The 22,961-nt window shown below is 38.1% G+C and overlaps 4 protein-coding genes across 4 annotated transcripts; 3 read left to right on the top strand and 1 right to left on the bottom strand.

Moving 5' to 3' along the window:
* Positions 1-3,400: 3,400 nt before the first annotated feature.
* GCK72_005622 (uncharacterized protein) lies at positions 3,401-7,499 on the bottom strand (the record flags this gene model as incomplete). The annotated part of the gene is made up of 14 exons (XM_053725264.1): positions 3,401-3,465; positions 3,512-3,956; positions 4,006-4,084; positions 4,258-4,368; positions 4,418-4,542; positions 4,590-4,866; positions 4,917-5,200; positions 5,247-5,350; positions 5,411-5,466; positions 5,514-5,571; positions 5,729-6,919; positions 7,015-7,125; positions 7,170-7,221; positions 7,434-7,499. The coding sequence occupies 14 exons, from the start codon at positions 7,497-7,499 to the stop codon at positions 3,401-3,403; spliced, it is 3,024 nt and encodes a 1,007-aa protein (XP_053589458.1).
* A 776-nt stretch (positions 7,500-8,275) lies between these two features.
* Positions 8,276-8,842, top strand: GCK72_005621 (uncharacterized protein; the record flags this gene model as incomplete). Its single annotated transcript, XM_003117301.1, has 4 exons — positions 8,276-8,385; positions 8,431-8,512; positions 8,557-8,691; positions 8,741-8,842. The coding sequence occupies 4 exons, from the start codon at positions 8,276-8,278 to the stop codon at positions 8,840-8,842; spliced, it is 429 nt and encodes a 142-aa protein (XP_003117349.1).
* A 142-nt stretch (positions 8,843-8,984) lies between these two features.
* On the top strand, positions 8,985-13,704 carry GCK72_005620 (uncharacterized protein; the record flags this gene model as incomplete). Its single annotated transcript, XM_053725263.1, has 15 exons — positions 8,985-9,155; positions 9,204-9,655; positions 9,701-9,747; positions 9,793-9,929; positions 9,987-10,247; positions 10,294-10,782; positions 10,830-11,004; positions 11,050-11,391; positions 11,441-11,609; positions 11,663-12,340; positions 12,387-12,794; positions 12,842-13,058; positions 13,106-13,181; positions 13,229-13,294; positions 13,541-13,704. 15 exons carry the CDS (start codon positions 8,985-8,987, stop codon positions 13,702-13,704), a joined length of 3,852 nt encoding a protein of 1,283 aa, XP_053589457.1.
* A 3,367-nt stretch (positions 13,705-17,071) lies between these two features.
* Positions 17,072-19,799, top strand: GCK72_005619 (uncharacterized protein; the record flags this gene model as incomplete). Its single annotated transcript, XM_003116886.2, has 8 exons — positions 17,072-17,159; positions 17,206-17,330; positions 18,389-18,725; positions 18,778-18,866; positions 18,916-18,992; positions 19,041-19,156; positions 19,206-19,390; positions 19,698-19,799. 8 exons carry the CDS (start codon positions 17,072-17,074, stop codon positions 19,797-19,799), a joined length of 1,119 nt encoding a protein of 372 aa, XP_003116934.2.
* Positions 19,800-22,961: the final 3,162 nt, after the last annotated feature.

Here is a 22,961-nt window from a genome sequence, read left to right as displayed (position 1 = left end):
TGTACACTTGAGTTTTATCGATATGTAAAAACATAGTCGAAAAGTCGCCTTTTTTGCGAAAAAAATCAAAAAATTTTCAAAAAAAAATTCAAATTTTCAAATTTTTGTACTGTGACCCGGGCCGACCGGGCCGCTCAGGCAACTCAATATCAATCTAATTAGACGCGGCATCAGTTAGATTAGCTTGAATGTTGGCATGATTAGATTAATGCCGCGTCTCATTAGATTAGTGTGAAATCTTGTGTAACTTGTGATAACATTTGAAAATTCTTTAGGTAAAAAAGGAAATAGTAAATTTATTCAAATAAAAAACAAGAGTTTTTACAATCGAAATGTACAAAAAATATAGAAAAAAATACAGAAAATCAAAATCAGAAATTAGTCGAAAATCCATTGCAATGAAAGTGGACTACGTCCTCGTTGTTCTCTGCCCCGCTGCTGTCCATTGTCGTCCAGTCAGCGAATTTTGCTGTAAAATGAACGAAATTACCAAAAAACTGTTTGATTTCGGAACTCACAAAAGACTTTTTTTTCGAAGCTTGTGTAGAGAGCGCTGATGTTGATGCACCTATTCACGAAGAAAAAGTGCGAATTAAAATGCCACATTTTGCATTTTAATGCTATTCACGAATGCACTTTAATGTGCATAAAAAACCCTTTAATTCGAATTAATCTGCATTAAAAAGCGAATTAAAATGCACATCGTGGCGAGATATCTTAATTAATGTGCATGCGCCTTTAAGATTTGTGTGGATTTACGGATTTTCTTAAAGGCGCATGCACATTAATTAAGATATCTCGCCACGATGTGCATTTTAATTCGCTTTTTAATGCAGATTAATTCGAATTAAAGTGTTTTTTATGCACATTAAAGTGCATTCGTGAATAGCATTAAAATGCAAAATGTGGCATTTTAATTCGCACTTTTTCTTCGTGAATAGGTGCATGAAGAAGTAGACGATTATACCTGAGCAATGAACTAATATTCACGGCTAATCGAAAGCGAAACAATTTGCTTACCAAAGAATTTATTCATGATTTCATCGCAGTGTCGACTTTTCTTCCAAACCAAATGGAAGTTGTGGTAGAGTGAAGACTGCAGTTGAAGACTTGAAGAGCCATAGAAACCGAAAAATACAATTTTTATAATGGAAAATCGTGAAAAAGTCGATAAAACCGCAAACGAAATTAGTTCGCAACGATTTCAGGCTTTCGAGACATAAATAGAGAATTAAAACTTAGAAAAAAACATTAAAACAAAAATTGAAAGAAATTTTGCGCGTTTTGTACTGACTTATTCTTGGATCCTTGGCGCGAACGAAGTTTGCGCAAGCAAAATCCACTAATCTAATTAGATTGTGATTAGATTGATGCGGTTGTAGGATTAGATTAATATTGAGTTGCCTGAGCGGTGAAAATTCTCAAATCGGCCCGGCCCGGCCCGTTGCAAGTATGAAAAACTGTATCGTTTAGAAACTGTTCCGTTCAAGAACTTCTCTAAATTGTTCTGATAAACTTCATAAACATTTAAAAAGTGTTGAAGTTGTTATACACGCACTTTCTCACCGACACAGAGAGGTGTTCTTTAACGGCATTAAACACTACGGTTCTTATGGGCGCAGTTCTCGAATTTGAATGTTTATTTCAATGATATTTAATGAGGTTTCTTTCTTTATGGAAGCTCGAAAGTTGAAAAACCAAGGAAGAAGCGACATTGATTATTGAGGGTTTTATCCATTCGTTAAATACCGTACACAAAAAAGAGAATTTTTTAATATGAAAAAGCAAGATTTTACACATACAAAAAATGTTCGATGACTAAGTAGCCACCGATTCGTATTATGCAACTCTGACGCGTTACTGTCATAAGCGAGCGGCGCATAGTCCTCAAAGGACGAATAATCTTTTGGTGACTACCGCCTGATTTGACAGTTTTAATTAAAACTTGCGCGCCAGTCGGATCATTTTCTGAACTTATGTCTCGTTTTTGAAAAAGAAGCTTGAAAATTAGGGAATTAAAAATCACTACATCTAGTAGAGAGCTATGACATGTATTCACAAGGAGCCAATGAATAATAGTATGTATATGGGTGTATGGTGTCTCTTTATTTTGATAACACAATGATAGGGAGGAGTAACAAATCAGTGTCTGCGTATCTTTGCCTTACGCGAGGCCTCACCTTGACACCATCCGACCATCCATCATTATATTACCGTAATATTTATTTATCCTCGGGTGGAGGGAATAGATTAGGAAAACAGATAAAGAAGCAAGACATCTACAATCCTGTAATGCATCATTATCAGATGAGGACAAGAAAATGAGTATGAGGGAGAATGAGAGGTAGAAGAGAGGAGGACCATAAGTTTACAACCACGATTACTGTCCTCCGTAATTATTCCTCCGCGTGCTGTTCGGAGAATAGTTATTGGGTTACCGCACCGAATTTATTGAAGGTGTTCGGAATGACTTGTGTATGTTTATATTGCAGCCAACTATATACATAACATGAGATTGGACCACAGGAATGGGACAGTACGGATATTAATCTTCAACGTCATGTTTCAGTCCTTGAATATGGAGAACGGAACCGAAATTAAATAGGAGCGTCTTAGTCACCAATGCTTGTTTCGTTCTATTCCATATTACACAGGAATAGTTGCTACTAAAAACTTCATAAAGAAAGCTGTACCTAACAGAAAACAAAAGAAACATTTTCCGAATGATTCATTCCTATAGAAGAAGATTTTTGAATGAATAAAACTGTCAATGAATCAATGGCTCACTTTCCTTCTGATAACAGTTGAGTTTGCATAGTCCGGGAATGACCTGTCATGAAGGAAGAAGGAAGGAAGAGATGGTCATGCTGCGTCCAAAGTAACTTTTCCGCGGAAAATCCGCGCGGAAAAGGTGTCCAAAGTAGCCATTTCTTTTCCGCGTTTTCCTCTGCGTCTTTAAGCTAATCGCGGCGAGACCTGCGCATTTTTTAGGAGGGAAAGTTAAATTTTCGAAATTAAAAATTTTTTTTGAATTCCCTCCAAAAAAGTGAGCTGGTCTCACCGCGATTAGCTTAAAGGCGCAGAGGAAAACGCGGAAAAGAAATGGCTACTTTGGACACCTTTTCCGCGCGGATTTTCCGCGGAAAAGTTACTTTGGACGCAGCATAAAGTCTGCTCTTCAACCAAGGAGAAGATTTTTAGGTACCAGATTGGAAAAAAGAGAAATAGGTAGAAATGAAGTGGTTGGGATCCATTTGGTTAATAAAATAAAATAGGGTGAAAATAATAACAGCATATAAGAAAAAAACTGTGCTCGGCGTTTAAAAAGTGAATAGAGAAAATGGACAAATCTTCTGAATAAAAAACCATCGACCCGAAATAAAACATCAAATGTCGCAGATTATGCCGCTTCTATGGCTTCCAACTCCACAATATTTGATGGATCCATTCGTGCAATTTTCATTTCTGGAATAACTTCTTTAGAAAAATTAAATCAACCATCAACTCTTACGGAAATGGCTCTCAAGCACATTAATCATATTCATTGAGTCTTCCGAGTCAATCAAATTAATGGCGATTCCGGTCTTTCCAAATCTTCCTGTTCTTCCAATACGATGAAGATAAGTTTCACAATCAGGTTGTGTGAATCCGTCGACCACCATCGGATTATTTTCATCATTGTACTTGATTGGTAAATCGTAATTGATTACTACTGACACTTGTGCCACGTCAATTCCACGAGCAAACACGTTTGTAGTAATAAGTACTTTGAAGTCGCCTCGTTTGAAACGAATGATGGTATCAGCTCGTTCGACTACAGTCATATCTCCGTGAAGCACATCGACCTTGTGTCCACGTGCTTTCATGTTCTCGTATAACCACATAACACTAGCCTTCGTATGACAGAAGATGACAGATGAGGCGACAGCAAGTCCACTGTATAAGTTGACGATAGCCTAAAAATTGAACAACTGATTAGATGAAATATTGTTATTTGAAACTTACCGCATATTTCGAATCTCTACATGCACACTGAACATAGAACTGTTTTATGTTTGGCAATGCTTGTTCCTCTCGTTTCAACCTAAAAGTTTGTATAAGATTTGATAGAAACAATGGTACTTGAACAAAAGCGGACCACCCTCTGCGAAGTAACAATATTGGTATAGATGAATAAACAAAACGAATCAGTTATTCAAGCTTTTTCTTTGATATAAGAAAATTTAGGGATGTATAAATATACACATTAGAACTTACATGACTACAATAGCATTTTTGATGATTTTCGTAGCAAAATCTATCACAGGTTGATCGTACGTAGCAGAGAATAACATGGATTGCACGGATTCTGAGGCTTCTTCGACCATGCTGAAAAATACATGGATTGTCAGCAGTGAGATATACGACAGAAACATACTTATAGATAGTTGTTGAAATGTCGGTGAATCCTTGATGATAAATCATGACGTCTGCTTCGTCAAGAACCAAACAACGAATCTGGCTAGGATCAATGCACTTGTACTTTTGTAAGTAATCACGTGTCTGCAAAGAGCCCAAATATGAACTTTGTAAATAAATAGATGACTTACAATTCCTGGAGTTCCGATAACAATCTGTTCTGTTAGCTTTCTTCCTCGCATGGCCGCCATGTTCCCTCCTTTAATCGCATAATGAATCTTCAGATTCTCCATGTATTTTCCCATTTTTTCGACAACTTCTCCAATCTGCTTAGCTAATTCGAGCGTAGGAGCCAAACATATACATTGTGGACACTTCAAATTCACGTCAATTCTGCAAAGCATAGTGAGCACAAAAGCGGCTGTTTTTCCTGTACCCGATTGAGCTTGTGCAATCAAGTTGGATGGTCTGAAATTACAAGTTTTTGATTGGCTTTCTAAAAGTTTCTGAAGTCTTACGGCTCCATGAGAAGTAACGGCAAAGCAGTTTCTTGAATTCTTGTTGGAAATTGGAAGTTGAGATTATCGAGTGCCTGCAGGACTTCGGGCTTGAGGCGAAGCTCCCGGAACGACGAAATTGAGTAAAGTGGAGATTTTGGATCTTGTCTTTGAACATCGACTACTGTATCCTTCATCATCTTTACTTCTTTTTGAATGAATTTATTGAGAAGCGCAATATCAGCCGGAATCGGAACTTTTTCATGATCATCGTCAGTTGACTTTGTGTATTTATACTTTGGATCCTGAAACTTTCATTTTTCAAGATACGAAAAATCAGAAGGCGATTACCGGTTTGACAATTTGTGAATTCTGATGGCTGGGAAATGACGGTGGTGGAGCTCTCTGTTGTGGAATGAATTGTTGATTCGATTGACCTCTTCCGCGCCCCATTGCTGAAAAAATGAACATTAAAAGGGAATTTTTTATACTGATAGATGAAAATCAATACTTACGTCCTTGACCGGGACCACCGAAATCCATTTGTCCTCCTCCGACACCACGTCCGCCTCTGTAATCAACAATGATCTAACCAATTACTATCTCTCGTGTGTTTACCTATATCCACCCTGAAATCCTCCTCTCATCGATGGCGGCGGACCTGACATGAACGGTACTGGAAAAAAGGGAAAAAGGTTAAAAATTTTCGCGTGAGTAAGGAGCAAAGGTGATAAAGGTGATAAAGGTGATAGTGATTGCCATGCAAAACGAAACAGTCAGTCTAAGCTAATTAGAAAGTGTTAAGGGGAGGTGAAAACCCGTGTCGAACAAACCATTCGATCCTTCCGTTTTATCTCCTTCGCGGACTGTTGTGTTGTTAGACGGAATAAACGTGTTTCCACCAAAACCTCCACCAAATGATCTGCTTTTTTCACTGAAATTGGTCCCACTGTTCAACGTTGAAGACTCGGTTTTCTCTGAGTTTTCTTCCGACCGGCTTGTAGTTTCGTTCAATTTTTCTTCACTTGACTTTACAAAACTTGGAGGCGGGCATCCGAACGGTGGAGCATTCAAAGTGTTCGAAGGCTGTGCTCTACCAAAACTTCCTCCAAGCGTCTTTTGTCCGTCTTGAACACCGAAAGATTTCGATCCGATAGAACCACCGACAGATACATTTTCAGTAGTTTGAATTTTTATTTCTTCAACTGAACTTGGCTGACTAATTCTGGCAGTCTGTCCCAGAAGTATCTGAGGGGGCGGTGTGGGAGCAGTAACTGGTTGAGGAATGTTTGGTTTTTTACCGAAAGCACCACCCACGGAAATCCCAGAACTCGACTTAGAAGCACCAAATGCTCCGCCAACTACTGGTTTCGACACAGTTTCTACTAATGGCTTAGCTACTGCAACTTCTTCGACTGCTGTCCGGGATGAAATGGATATCGTAGAAGCAGTGCTTTCCACCGATTCTGATTTGGTGACAGAAACTTCAGATCCGTAATTGCCATCTGTTGAAATAGGAGACTTGATACTGGAACCAAAACTTCTTCCAGCCGTAAGAGGTGACTTCGTGGACAAACCGAATGATCCACCGAAAGATTTTGTTGGGGCAACATCTTCGACTTTTCCGTTGAAGATTCCGCCAAATATCGGTGTTGTATTCGTTGTTGTTGAAGATGGTTTCGATCCGAATGATCCTCCAACAGAAGTTCGACTGATTGATGATTGAGCACCAAAGCGACCTCCTGACGGGGGCTTCGGCTGGTCAGAAGAGCTTTTCGTTACAAAATCGAATGTTTTAGGTGATAAAACACCAAAACGTCCTCCTTCGTGATTAGTTTTGATTGTGCTTGGTGAGATAGAAGGCGGGGAGTGGTTAGTGCCAAAGCTACCACTTTTAGTGAATGAGCATGCAGGTTTAGCTTTGCGATATCCAACAGAAATTATGTTACCTCCTCCATTGAGCTCCTCAGCTGAACCGATAGCAGCTCCTCGACCGTCTGGGCCACTCGGAGTTCCAAACGAACCTAAAGAAGCGGTAGGCTACATAAGGAAACAACGGAATAGGAAAACATGAAACAGTCGAGACTGAAAAGTTGGGACAGTCGCAAATTGAACAAACCTCCAACTCTGGTTCCTGATGTTGCACCAAACGAGGTTTGTGGCGGTGGCGCATTCATTTTCGCTCCTCCTCCGAACATTCCTCCCCGACCAATTCCTGCTCCGCCGAATCCTGTAAACATAATTTATTTTTCATGACAAAGCCTTGAAATCTACCTCTGTTCTCCTCATTTTGATCCATTTCCGAGTTTGACTGCACCTCCTCGGTCTGAAAAGAGAAAAGTAACTTGTCATGCATTTTTGGGTTCTGCCGAAAAGTCCACTCGGTTTACAGGCACAGATACTGGGAAAATAGCATGAACATTGGTTAGCAGTAGAAGCAAAAAGCAATTGTACAGTGCGGAGAAACAATCAGAACTCAGAACACGAATGGACAAACAAGAACGGGACACATAAATAGACACAAACAAATCCGACCACCTTTTCTGGCACTTCAAGCCCTTCCGATCGGCATTGATCATCGAATGCATTACCCCAATCGCTCATTTTGGCCTGTTATAAAGTTTAGTTTATTGATTGTTAGTTCGGGAAGTGATGTTATTGAGTTCAAGACACAAACGTTTGAAAGAGAACAGATGAAGAATATAAAAAGGAAGAAAACATGAAGAGAAGGAGAACACGTTACATCAATACTAACAGAAAACGGAAGATGGGGCGAGAGAGATAAAGTCGTGCTGATTTTTTGCACGACCATGGTAAGAAATACTTTTGAACTTTTCTGGCGTTGATAACGCGTGTAAATACACTTTTTCTCTCATGACTTCACTAAAAACTCTGGCGGGCATATTTTAACGGCTTTTGATCTATAAACAAAAAATAAAAAAAGAGAGAAAGAGAAAAACTGTCCCTTTTTTGAAAAGAAAAAGAGAGAAATGTAGATCGCTAAATCGGAGCAACTGATTTTTTTTTTCGAATTTGAAAAAAACAAGTACGGTCATCGGTACACCAAATGCAGAGATGCACTTGATGCGTTATATATTACGACAAGTAAAACCAAGAGCCGGTTGCAGCTAGTTTTAAATTTTTGTTTATAGTTTTCGTAATTACGCGTAAACCTGTCAGGAATTAAAAAAAAGTTTTTAAAGTTCGTGTTTATCACAAAATTGTTTTTTTTTTGTATTTTCCTTTAAAAAATTAGCTGGAAGACTAATAAGGAATCACTCATCCCAATTTAGTAAACTGTGAATTGATACTTGTATGTTTCTGTTCCGAAATTCTAAATCTTTTCTTGTATATTCTAAAATCACTGTTCCAGATACACTATGATCACGAATCTTACTACTGGAATGGCGATGAGAACCACGAAAACTCCCCACGATCCAGAAAAAGAGCTGAGAGACCGAACTTCTGAGATTATTTATCTTTCAACTAAGTGAGTTATTTGAACTCCATCTCAACGTTTCTCTGGTTTTAATAGATTGAATCACGCAAAGGAAACTTGTGTAAACCTAGATCTTGAACGACAAAAATTTCGAGAAGCGGGACGACGAATCAAAGAGGTATGCATTGTTTTTCGAATTTTTACGCAATTTATGATTTGCAGAAAGACTTGGATCCAGTGTGGATATACAACGGAACATGTTTCCTTCAAACGAGCCAAGCAAATAGTTTGAAGATTTTAGAAAAAGATACGAAAACAGTGGAGGAGGTTCGCGAACAAGTCGGAAAAGTTATTAAAGTAAGTTTAACATTTTTAAATGTTTCAGTTTATAAAATAATTTTTTCAGCAAGATACAGATACTTTCCTTAAGTTACACAAAGAAAGAAACTTGGAAGAAAGAGGATTCGACTTGAAACCCCTGTTAAAAGATGGAAAGCTCACCGATTAAACTGATGTTTTATCTATGTTGTCGAATAAATTTTTTCTTGAAATATGTAGTAATAGATTTTACTTTGAGTTTTGTCCTCTCATATTATCGTGGTTAAATCGGCACAATTAAAACAAATTAATTTTTCTCATATCACTTTTAGATGTCCCGAGATATTAAAGAGTTTCTATATGCATGGCTTGGTCGAAACAAATACGGTAATCCTGCGTATGACACGAAAGGTGAAACAAGGGGCGCTCGTTCAAGATTCAAATGTGAACTACGCGTTCCTAGTTTCAACTATGTCGCATTTGGTAACTCCTCGAACAAAAAGGTGAATTCGTTTGTCAAGTTTCTAAGGAGAGTTTTTTTTAAATTTTAGGATGCTGCAACCAATGCTGCTCTCGACTTTTGCCAGTTCTTGGTTCGAGACGGAAAGATGCAGCAAAGCGAAATTCCGAGTTTGACGTCTTCGAGCCTTGAAACACCAACTTGGCAAGATGCTAGTTCTTCGGAGCCCGGGACGATCTTCTGTGGAGGGGAGGATGGAATGAGTATGCCCTCTAACGATACACAGGGATCGCAATACGCTCAACCAAAGAAACCTAGATATCCGTGGAGTAACGCATATCAACGAGATGAAGGCACTCATGAAGAGTATGTCACCCAAAAAGCGGATGAAATCACCGCTTCTGAAACTGTTGATCATAAATCAAGTTTTCATGGAGGATGGACAATGGAGAATTCTAAAAAAGCTCTGAACGAGTATACACAAAAAATGAAACTTCCACAAGTTGTTTACACAACTAAAATAAAAGAAGCAAATACTGTCAGGTTAGTTTTCCCCAGAAAAAAAGCTTCTAACGAATAGTTTTCCAGAACGATGGAAACGACCGCTCAGCTTTATGTCCCTCAACTGAATAAAAGTACGTTGTTATTTTGGATCTTGCATCTGTAAAAAGTTTTTTCAGCACTCATCGGAAAAGGCTCTGGTTCTAACAAGAAAGTTTCGGAATCCGGATGTGCTATGAATGTCGTGCGCCAAATGTTCCATCTGAACATAATGCAAGCGTACACTGGGCCAACTAAGAAAAACAAAGTCAGCACGGTAAGGTTGATTTCGCAGTAACATAAAGGGTTTCATTTAAAACAAATTCACATTCAGCTTCCTGACATCAGCGTAAGCCTCCCAGAAGTTCTCTCAACGCGTGTTGTTGATTACGTTAAATCCTGTGGCCTTGAGTTACCAATCATTGATGAAGCGACTTCGTCAGCAGAAGCTCCTACGACACTTCTTACTGATATCAAACTAGCACAGTTTCCTATTTCTGAAAATTGTACTGCTTCAAGCATCTCTTGGGCTCCACCACTTCAAAATTGGAATCCATGGAGAGCATCGAATATTGACGAACCGCCACTAGCATTTGTAAGTTGTTTTCTTTAAAAAAAATAATATTTTAAACTGCTTTCAGATGACGATGGAACAAATCAGTCAACGCATCAACGAAAAAGAAGAGGCCAAACTAGGAGAACCACTGGACGCAATCAACGCTCAACGTCGAGATCTTCCTGTAGCACAATTCCGTGATGACATCGTGCAGACTGTTGCAAATAATCGAGTGACTTTGATCAAAGGAGAGACAGGATGTGGAAAAAGTACTCAAGTTGCTCAGTTCCTACTCGAAAGTTTCATCGACAAAAAGCAAGCAGCTCATTTCAATGCCGTAGTCTCACAACCTCGTCGTATATCTGCCATATCTCTTGCTGAACGTGTTGCCAACGAAAGAGGAGAAGATGTTGGAGAAACATGCGGTTATAATGTTCGGTTTGACAATGCCACTCCGCGTCCATATGGTTCAATCATGTTTTGTACTGTTGGAGTGTTGCTTAGAATGATGGAAAACGGACTTCGTGGAATTTCACACGTTATCATTGACGAGATTCATGAGAGAGACGTTGATGTAAGTATATCTAAGTGAAATGTTAAGATGTATCGATTGATTTACAGACTGATTTCGTACTCATTGTTCTTCGTGATATGATCAGTCAATTCAAAGATCTTCGCGTCGTTTTGATGTCAGCCACAATTGACACCAATTTGTTCACCAACTTCTTCGGATCAGCTCCGGAAATTGGACCAACTCCAGTGATCACAATGCATGGAAGAACATTTCCTGTTCAAGGTGCTTTTATTTCTCTTTTCAATAATACAGTTTCTAGTTTTTTAGCATTCTATTTGGAAGATATCATACAAAATCTTCGCTACATGCCCGATGAGCCAGAACAAAGAAAAAAGAAGAAGGGCGCTGCTCCACCGGAAGATGACGAGGGAGACGAGGAAGTAGATGATAAGGGTAGAAATATGAATCTTTTAACTGATCCCTCAATTAACGAATCACTAAAAGTTGCCATGTCTCGTATTTCGGAGAAAGATATTCCATATGGAGTCATCGAAGCCACTCTAGTAGATATTGCTAACCGTGGAGTCGACGGAGCTGTTCTTATCTTTCTTCCTGGTTGGGCAGAGATCATGAGTCTCTGTAATCGCCTTTTAGAACATCAGGAGTTCGGTACGTGATATATATTTTTCTTTTTTATAATTGAAAATTTATCCTTTAGGTCAGACTTCAAAGTATGAAGTGTTGCCGTTACATTCGCAGTTGACAAGTCAAGAGCAAAGGAAAGTGTTCAATCATTATCCAAACAAGCGAAAGATTATCATTTCGACTAATATCGCGGAGACCAGTATTACTATTGATGACGTTGTCTATGTCATTGATTCTTGCAAGTAAGAAAAACAATTATTCACGAAAGGTTTTTATTCTGATAATTTTTTTTCAGGGCCAAAGAAAGAATGTATACTTCAAACAACAATATGGTTCATTTTGCAACTGTATGGGCCTCAAAGACTAATGTAATTCAAAGAAGAGGTCGTGCTGGACGTGTTCGTGCTGGATATGCATTCCATTTGTGCAGTAGAATGAGATTCGAATCTCTCGATGAACATGGAACTGCTGAAATGCTCCGTATCCCGCTGCATCAAATCGCTCTGACTATTAAACTACTCCGCCTAGGATCTGTTGGAGATTTTCTTGGAAAAGCTCTTGAGCCACCTCCATATGATATGGTTGTTGAAAGTGAAGCTGTCTTGCAAGCTATGGGAGCTCTTGATCGTAATTTGGAATTGACCAGTCTTGGAAAAATGCTTGCTCGGATGCCAATAGAGCCGGTTATAGCCAAAGTTCTTATTCTCGGAACTGCTCTTGGTGCTGGCTCGGTGATGTGTGACGTGGCAGCAGCGATGTCGTTCCCGACTCCATTTGTTCCACGTGAGAAACACCATTCCCGGTTGAGTGGTGTTCAAAGAAAGTTCACTGGAAACAAGTTTTCGGATCACGTTGCACTTGTTTCCGTTTTCCAAAGTTATCGTGAAGCTTCTCAAATGGGAAATTCAGCTGCCATTGAACGGGAATTCTGTGAGCGTTTTTCAGTGAGCAATCCTGTTCTGAAAATGACTGAGTAAGTAAATTTATCACAATTTGTTTTATTAAACAACATATTTAAGAGGAGCAAGAAGACAATTGGTGGATGTCCTTCGCAATCAATGTTCCTTCCCAGAAGATATTCTTTTCGATGTACAAGTTAACGTGAATGGTCCCGATCGTGAACTAAATTTGATGCGATCTCTACTTGTGATGGCTCTCTACCCAAATGTCGCTTACTACACAGGAAAACGGAAAGTATTGACTATAGAACAGTCGAGCGCTCTGATCAATAAATACTCAGTACTCGTTCCGATGAACAATAGACAAGAAATGGAATTGCCCAGTCCCCTTCTTGTGTTCACCGAAAAAGTTCGTACTAGATGTATCTCTTGTAAAGGAATGTCTGTCATCACTGCAATTCAACTCCTCGTATTCGGCAGTCGCAAAATTGAGTGTATTGGAGAAGGACTTGTTCGAGTGGACGACACGTTTGTTTCTATTTTAAGTCGCCCGCATCCATCTGATAATTTTTCAGGATAACAATACGTATGGATGTTCCCACTGCTGCTGCTCTCGTGGGTCTTCGCCCATGCATTGAAGCCCTTCTCGTAAGATCTTGTGAAAATCCAGAGTCGCTTGGTGTTATGAATTCAAGCGATGCGGAACTTCGTCAACTTCTTCGGGACATATCTTCTGAAGATTTCATGTCGCAAGCTGGTCCAATCAGAGATAGTTTGCTTACAGACAATGCCGTATGAAATAATTCTTCATAGTCAAACAGTGTCATGTTTATTTTCAGATAATTCAAATGCCAACAGCTCCGCAAAATCGTTCAAACAATTCGTATTCAGATTGGGGACCAACTTCGTCGAATAGTAGGTTCTTCCTCCACACCACATGTCTAATGTTTGCTAATTTTCAGATTCATCTTTTCAAGCCGACTCGTCCTATCAAAACATTCCAGGATCACAACAAAGCTACTCTCCAGGTAATTTTATGGCAAGGACAGGTTGAAAACCTCCATATCTCCCTTTTTGTCTTAACCCGCTTTTGTTCGCCACCCGCTAGTTGTGTGCATGTTTAACTATTTTAGTCGAAAATACAAAAACTTCAGCTCCCGGGGGTAAGATGTTCTCTTCTCGCGGTTACACACGCGGAAGACGCCCATATGCTCAAAATCGTCCTTATCCTCCTCCCCGTTCTGGAATGGGATATCATCATTTCAACAACTCAGGTTACGGTGGTGCGGGAGGTGACTGGAACAGTAATTCTTCACGTGGTGCATATGGAGGTGGTGATAGTGGATACGGAGCTCCGGGAAGCAATGACGGGTTCCGAGGAGGACGTGGTGGAAGAGGTCGTGGTGGTAACCGAGGATGGAACGCATCGCAATGGTAAATCAAATATCTGATCTTTTTCTGTACATCAAATCCATTTTTGTCTTTGAAGTTGTTCTTAATTGTGTAACGATCTCGAGTTATACGATTTCTGCTGGTTCGTTCATTTTTCTAATAAAATAAGTTGTTGTTAAAAATAGCTCCTTCGTTGTTTGATATCATGAGTTTTCTCCAAAGCCCGCATCTTTTTCCAGTGATGTATGGGTGCTCTGCGGGTGAAAGGGTAATTAGGTTGACACCCGGTTAACTATCGTGGCAGCTGTTAACATCATGCGATTCGAAACTCCACAATCTGCTCAATTCTGCTTCAAATGAAAAAAAAAGTATAAGAAAGTAACTGAAATCAGAAAACGCTCTCATAGATTTTGGGCAAGAAAATAATTTCAGAAAATTCAGATTAAAAAAGCCACTGTGAGTATTGCAAAATTGAAAATTATGCAAGAAATGAGAAGCTTCTGGTTGAAACTTCGAAACATCTTTTCTCTTTCTAGAATTGAGAAAACAGTTCTGTTGCCGATGGAATCACAAAAAACGTTTCGTTTTCCTTCGATTCGTTACCAGAACTGCAATGAGTGCACCTAAATCATCTTTTTCTTCCATTAGACACAACACGAAGTTCAAAATAAGGAACTTGTTACCCATCAATTCAAGTACAAATAGAAGTCACTTGTCATCATTTCTCCGTGTTTTGCTTTTATTTTCCCCTTGTTCTACATCTCTATTTGCTTCAATTTTGATGGAATCGTCGCACAGTTTCAGAGAAGACGAAAACAAGCGACGGGCGGTACGAATGAAGAGGAAGAAGAAGCAGAAGACAGCTGTCTGGGGGAGCGTCTGATTTATTGTCAAAAGGTTAATCGACAAGATATAAGAAAGAGAAAGGGTTATATGAAGATGCACACATCTACACTCTTTTTCATTTCGATCAGAAATCACTTGACAACATTTTGGTAGCTGTGTGGTGATAATGGTGGAAAATATTTTAGAGATGAGCCACAAAGATAACTAATAGAAGATAATGGACCCTTATTTATAGACTCTCTGAGAGACTCTCTAGTGATTCTTGTGAACCAATAATCAACGAAAAGTGTGTGCTTCTGAAACAACACCAATAATTTTGAACCACTTTCACAATCAGGAGTAGCACGAGTTTGTTCATATTTTCTTCAATAACTTCTAGAATAATCGTAAATACTCATCTTGTGATTCGACACCTTTTTCAATTACATCTTGTACCGCCCTCTTTGTTTCCATCCTAATCCATCATTCGACTACACGACGACCCCTCTGATTTCAATTCGTCTCCCGCCACATCGGATCTCCCCGTGTTTTTTGTGCACCACTCATCATTTCACAATTCTTTCTGAGCCCCTTGGAGCTCTCTCAACTTTGATCGCTTATTGTGACCCGTTGTGGGGTGTCAAAAACGTTTATTGATGAGTTATGACAAGTCTTTGTGGCGAGACAGAAGTGAGGGAGTGAGTTTTGAGGGAAAAAGGGAAGGAAGGAGGAGTCGTTTGGTACTGGTGGCGAGTAAATCAACACCTGATGAGACGGCCTCCCCGTCTCCGTTCCAACACTCCAACAACCAGTCACTTTACTTTTTTCAATGGTTCATGTTCTCAAGTAAGTTCTTTTACTATTACTATTGTTGGTTTCTGCGGAATCGAAATACGTATCCAAGATAACTTCGAAAATGATCATACTGGTTTTAGAGGAAAAGAAATAGGATTTGAAAACAGGGCAAAAACTTTTTTTTTTATTTGTTTAAGAATTTAGAAAATCCAAGAATTGAAATCAGATGTGTATACATCCGTCTTTTTATCCTACCCTTGGAGTTCTTCTCTTAATCTCCGGTTTCAGGTTGAACGCAAACGGTTGTTTTTTTGGAGCTTTGCTATAATGTAAATTATTATGAAATCACTAGGAAGATCGCACTGCCGGTCTTCGATTGATCTTTTTCACTTGCAGTTCGAATTTCATTTGGTTTCTTTCGCCTGTCAGCAAGATTTTATACCTTGAATTCAGTGTTCAGTTCTTATTTCAGAAATGGTGAGAAGTTTCATTCCATTGTTAACACTAAATTTGAATTCGAAAATCGAAAAGGCTTCTCGAGGTAGTGAGAAGAAAGATCCAGAGAGAACATGCCATGGTAATAAGTTGTTGAATTGATTGGTACTTGTTGTTTATCAATATCCAGGTCACTTCTGCCGACCCGAGTCGACCCACATATTTTGACTCTTCTCAATGTTTTAAAATGTTTTTCAAGCTTCCAATTCATCACTTTTATCCCAGAGAGTTTTAGTAGGAAGCCAAATACTCCAACTTCCAAATCACTTTAAACTCTCATCAGAATCCTTGTTCTTTTTAATTACTTGAATGTGTTTTGTCCCCATTAAACTTCTCAGTTGCTCCAAAATCTTTGCACTCAACCTGAAATGATCTTCTCCTTCTTCTCCAAGTACCCAATTCCATGATACGCCCAACATCTTTCCATTTCGAACATTCTCAAATCTCTTTTTCTTTCCTCTCTTGTTTCATTGTTTCTTCTTCATATCGATACTTCAAGAACTCTTCTCCCAACTTTTCACTGTCCAAAAAATCAAAAATTTTGCAGAAATGCTGAGTCCTGCATTGCTCAAAGTGTCACTCAATCGGAGGTTCGTCCCATTTTTTTGCTATCATTGTTTGTGTTATGTTTCAATCTTTGTGTTTTTAGAAGCTCCGCACCAGTGCCACAAGATGAGGTAAGTATGAGGGAACATTGAGAAATGGAATGGAAGAAAAGAGAAGTTTGATCGAAAATCAAGAAGGGGAAAGAAAAAGAAGAAGATGGAAGAAGCTGAGGAAGATGAAAGATACAACGGCGGGTACCTTTGAGGACCTTTTCTGTGCTTTGGTCACTTCTCATCAACCCAATGAAAAGAACAACTTCCACTTTTATTTCATTTTACGAAGAGTTGCCAAGTCGTCTTGGTTTCTTCTCGAAAGAATCTTTAGAGAATCCCCGATTAGAAGAATTTTAGTTTCCTTCAGCAACGTATACTAGTAACGCTCTTTCACTACCTATGGTACAGATGTATTTTTAGCGAAACCTCCTTTTTTCTTTAGGCGTTTTCTTCTACAATGCGCACTATAATTTCGCACTCTAATCAAAACTCAATTAAGACATAACATGTATTGTACGCTTATGACCCATTACCTAGCTTCACTCTTGAAAGTCACTATTAAAAATAATACAAACATTCACCACTTTTCTCGAAAAGCAAAGTAACTGAATTGTATCACTTTACATTATAATGTTCATTAGTCGACTTTAAAGTTTCAAAATTTCCACTACGTTTACTATTAAATGGAAAATTCAGAAGATGATGTTTCCATCGAGAAGTCGTACTGCATCCTACCTCCAACCAATGATGGAAGATCAGGAACTTGTCGGATTCAACCGAGACAGAAGTGAGTTTCCCTTTTTCTTTTTCTTTAATTCAAATTCTCTTTTCAGGAAGAAGTTCTGGATCAATAATTATTGACAGTTTCGAACTAGGAAACGCATCACCAAGTCGTCGCTCTTCAATTGCTTCGGGCCTTCCACTCGACAAGAAACAAAGAAGAAAACTGTCGAATCCAGTGAGTAATCTAAAGAAAAAGAAGCAGATGCTCTTTATCCAAGTCGAGTGTTTTCATGAGAAAAAGAAGAGATAAAATGATAAATGTGTTCCCCACAGAGTTTCCAACCAATCTATTCAATAGAGAAGAAGAAAAAGAAGAAACAATCCATCTTTTCATATCCTACCAACTGTTGTTGAGTCTTTCATTTTGATTCGAACGAAAAAGAAGAAGAAGAAATAAGAGATCCTCCCGATGATGGTCGTCTTTGATTCGTTATTCATCAGATGATCCACCCAAACACTCGAACATTTTCTCACCTTTTCTCTGTCAGATTGACATTTTCAACAGAGTTCTGAGTGGCTGAGTTTCAACTTCTTCTTCTTCAAGGTTTCAGATTACACGGAGATATTTTTGACAAGAGCGAAAACCACTAAAACTGACCAGTCTCTTCTTCTTCTATTTTGCTCTTGTTCCCTTTTCCTCAACTTGCAACTTCATTTCTTTTCTTGTTTCCTGTCACCTCATGACCTCATATAACAGCGTCATCTACTCATTTCCTTCTTCTTTTTTCAACTCTTTGATCGGCCCTCCGTCGGTCGAAAATCATTTTGAGTGCAGTGTGTTTTCGACACGTTGAGAATCCATTGATACTCGCCATAAATCTTTCATTCGGATTGTCATTCAGCAACTACTTCTTCTCATTTCTTTTTTTCTCGATCTTCATTCTCTTCTTCTTCTAGCCTGAAAATGTTTTCCAAGTCGAGAAATCTTCTTGGCACTACTTCGATCTTTCAAGATCAAGCCATTCGAGATGATTACCGTAACCGACAAAGAAGAACTTCCCTAGTTGGTGGATCTATAAGTGGAACATCTCCAAATAGAAAAGATTCAATTTCTCCTGGCGGAGGTAGAACTGTAAGTTCAAAGAGTCTCATCTCTCTGCCAGACAACACATGACACGTGTCTTGAAGCTCGTTAAAAACTTGAAAACAACCAAAATGTGAAATTAATGGGCCAATAACACACTTTCTTTCATGAGTGTCATTTTTCACGAGAAAGAGTTCATCTATTTCCAGGTACCACTTCATCAATACACTGAAGATCCCACACTCGCTTGGGAGATGTTGAAAGAGAAGAGACCAGTGAAACCAGTACGTCAAATGAGATTGGATACTCCAGTCAAACCCGATCACGTTCGATTTGTATGTATTGGATGTACTCATGGAGAACAAATGGATCTATCAAGACTTCCACCTGGAGATGTTCTCCTTGTTGCTGGAGATTTCACTTCATGTGGTCTCCCCAATGAAGTTCACAACTTTAATAAATTACTTGGAAAACTGAAATACGCGTATAAAGTAGTGATAGGAGGCAATCATGAATGCACATTTGACGACACATTCCTGAAATTAAGTGAGCAAAATTTGAAAGATCACACCGATCAACAATCGCTTTTTTCTTGCAGACAAGGAGTCAGAACCTAAGGAAATGGCGCTGAAACAGGCATTGTTATCAGCAATTCACTCCGATTCGAAAGGTGGAATTTCAGCAAAAGTGAGCATGATCGAAACACAAAAATCAGAAAACAGTATTGTTGATTCAGGATCTTCTCTCAAATGCAATTTATTTGGAGGACAGTGTTATCGAACTCTTCGGAATCACTATTTATGGAACTCCTTGGTTAGAGCGATCCTTCAAACTCTTTCGAGTGTTTTCTATTTTTTTCAGGCAACCAAAAGTGGACAACTGGGCTTTCAACCTCTCTCGTGGACAATCTCTTCTTGACAAATGGAATATGATCCCAACTGGGGTTGACGTACTTTTAACACATACTCCACCACTAGGTAGGGTGGTCCTCTCATTCGATTCAAAGTCCAAAGTACCCGTTTTCAGGTCATGGGGATATGATGAACAATGGACAGAGAATGGGATGTGTTGAGTTATTGAATACAGTGTTCAAGAGAGTCAGACCAAAGTATCACGTATTCGGACACATTCATGAAGGATATGGATGCACAACTGATGGATACACAAAGTTCATCAACTGCTGTTTGTGTAACGAAAACTTGGATATGAAGGTGAGAATTTGGAAATGGGAATCAAAAACTGAAATGGTGTTTTCCATTTAGGAAATGAATGTTTCCGATAGTAATAGGAATATTGGGTAATTGTAGGGGTATGATGACTTCTGAAATGCTTAATATAACCTTGAGAGAGATCTGAAATTTGAAGATTTTGACTATACATATATCTTCATTTTCATTGAATCAAAAAGGAATATTCCTCTGTTGATTGTTCAATTGTTTTCCTCCAATTTCCTGAAAACCCAACCCGTCTTTCCTCCATTTGTGTTATTCTCTTCTCTATAAATAATTTATTTTCCAGAACGAACCAGTAATATTCGACATCCCAGTACATCCGCATACAAAACAATTCTACGTTCAGAACGTGAAAAAGATTCTGAAAAGATTCCAGAAGAAGAAATAATTAATATCCATCGTTTCCCTGTGTCATTCAATGATAGTTTGTATTATAATTATAATTTTTCCACTTTTCATATGTTCATTTGTCCTTTTCCACCACCCTCTCTGCTACTTTTCTTTTTTCTCCCTCAACCACCAAACAAAAATAATATTCAATGCCGGAAATGAGTCTTCATGAACTCGATGCGCAGTCACTCATCGTGCAGAAAACCAAGTGAGAGGTTGATTGTACTCTGCTCTTCCCTTTGTCTTCCATGTCTTTTTCTCCTAAAATTGCTCCCGACTCCTCCTAAACCAGCAATAAAACATTCCAATTTGCCAGGGGCTTTCTCTCGAGTCAAACATTATGAAATTCGACACCAAATTATGCTGCAACCTCCTCTTTTGCCTTCTTTCTGAAATCAGATATAGGCGTTGTGTGGAGCTCGATTCCGGGCGGTGCCAGTGCTTTCTTGTTGCTCCGTCGACGAATTGAGACAAATTCATCCATTTTGACTTTTCATTCAAAAAAAGAATTGAACAGTTTTTCACAATTTCTTGGATATTTATGTTTGAGCGTTTTGAATTCAAGAAAATAGATGTTATTGATAAGCGACTACAAACATCTTACAAAAAATATTATGGAGAATTAAAATTGAAACCTAATAATTACTAAAATTATAGGCTTCGAATGGACTTTCAGTCATGAAAGTTAGGTAACAGGCACGCTATTTCGGATTTTCCATTCGCATCTAGATGGAATGGCTCAAACATTTTCAGAAACCTAACACGAGTCGTCTCCAATTTTTTGGGATTGAAAGAGACAAATCCAATTTTTCTATTCAAAAAAAAATCATCAGAATTATCCTTCGTTTTCTTTTCCTTTTTCTCTTCATCGGAGAAGATTTTTAATGAAAAAGGCAAAAAACACGCAGTCTCTTCAGTAAAATGAATATTTGACAAGACAGAATGAGATACCACCTTAAATAAACTTGAACCCAAATAAGAAATCGTCATTTCATTTTCTGAAAAGAATTCTCTGAAATAGTTTTTTCTTCCTCTTCTTAACCAAAATAAAGTTTACAGCTTTTTCTTTCCAATGACACTTCTCTGCAAACAAAAAAAGAATACGTGTCTGTCTGAGTTTTCGAGAACTTTGATGTTACTAATGTTACTACCAAAACTCAACAAAAGCAGAGGGTTTTCAATTTCAGCGTACTCTCTTCAAAGTGTAATCTTCCCAAGTGAAATTACCCTTTTTGAATATTCTATTATTGCCTTATATCGACCCATTCTCTTTCTTTTCATCACCGCTTTTTTGTCGATTTTGAATATTCTTGAGCTTATTTTTCATATTGTTTTCTAGGGAATTCTTGATGATTGGTTGATTCGTTTATGATGATTTTTGTGACTTCAAAAGTACACTCATTGCTCTTCATAGCACATTGATCATGCTCTTTTGTTATCGGGTTTTATTTCAAGAATTGAGAGAATTTACATGTGGATAAATTGATATGATCCAGACAAGAAAAACGATAATTCTAATATAATTCCATTCTGTTTTCTTCTGTGAAAAATACAAACCCCTGCAAATACAAAAATAAGAAAAAATATATGCATTAGTTTTTAAAACTTCCTGCTCCGTTTCCTTATGTCCCCGTATTTTTTGTTCAAAAAGAGAAAAAACAGCAGAGAAAAATAAACAAATGAAGGTTTTGTTATAGTTTTTGAATTTAATTAATATGTTTATTCTACTAGTACGGCACTTTCAAAATGAATGCGAACCCCAGCAAACAGCATTCGTGATATTAGTTGCCGAATAAGTTACTGTAGCCAAGAAAACGAATTTAGAATTTTTCTCTAATTTAGTCTCGAATTTTTGAGTTTACAACCATAAAAGATTGTGCATCACCTGATGTCATTGGGGAAGTCCAGTTGTTTCAGAATACAACATTTCATCAACCAATGAAAGGCATAAAGTTTAATAAAATGCTTTGGAATCGTGATGAGATAAAACTTTTTGACAGAATTGATAAAATAAAATTTTAGAACTTGATTAGCCTCATCTCGATGAATACCAAATACCAACCATAAATCAACTGGCAACATATTAGTTTTGTTTGTTATTCTATATGCATTCCATTCCATTCAAAACTCCCACTCTAACTACCGTAATCATATCCAATTGCCTTTATTTCAAACACTTTTCTAAAATCGGCTGACTCAGTGACAATTGAACTCATGACGATGATTCCTCCCGTCTATCATTTCCATCTCTTATCAATAATTTTTTGCTCGTTTTTATCAGCATTCCACCATCGCGTCGCCACTCTCACTCGCATTCAGTAGCTATTTGACTCTCTTAGAATTTCAAATTATTCGTAATCTAATTGATGACATTTTCCTCTTTCTCTTTCATTGATTTCTTGACTTGATCAGTATCGTATTGATGTAGTTTATAGTTGTTTTAATTCTTGGTGAGAATAACAACCGTGAGAAATTATATGAGAAAAACAGAAAAGTTCTAAGAATGCGTAAGAAGAGAATGAAGTCATTGACTCCTAATAATAAGCATATTTATTCTGGTGGAGATCTCCTTTTTCTCATTTTTCTTCTGATCTTATATGAAATTAGAGTAGGCGTCGGCACGTGGAACTGAAAACCATAAAGTTGAGGATGTTTGTTAACAGAATATAACTTCAAAAAGCATATGACATGCCATTTCTTCGAAGTTTTCTTCCGTTGTTAATCACTTAGTTCTATGGGAAAATATACATCAAGCTACAAACATTTTTCTCACTTTTTATATTATTTTCGATCGCAAATAGAACTGAAATAGACATTCATCTTTTCTGCAAATTCTGGCTAATTATAGATCGACGGCTGGCGTCGTAAAAAAGGAAAAAGCCAAGAAGACCAAAGGAGACCACTTTTGAGAAATAGTTGCGTTTTTCACGTGTTCACAAAATCTGATTGTCACTGAGAAGTTTATGATGAGCTCTATTTGTTATGTGACGACGATTCATAAGTTCGTTTAGCCATTACTTCATTTTCCAATCTTCAAATTAGATCCAGCACTTTAAAAATTTAAGAAATTCTTCCACATGTGCTCGGTTTTCGATGACATACAGCTGGCCTAAATCTGAACACCAGACAAGAATTATCTGATCAGAACTGCATTTTGGGC

Source organism: Caenorhabditis remanei, chromosome II (genome assembly GCF_010183535.1).
Source record: "Caenorhabditis remanei strain PX506 chromosome II, whole genome shotgun sequence".
Classification (NCBI taxonomy): domain Eukaryota; kingdom Metazoa; phylum Nematoda; class Chromadorea; order Rhabditida; family Rhabditidae; genus Caenorhabditis; species Caenorhabditis remanei.
Note: the sequence above shows the minus strand (reverse complement) of the source record. Positions and strands in the feature narration are given on the sequence as shown.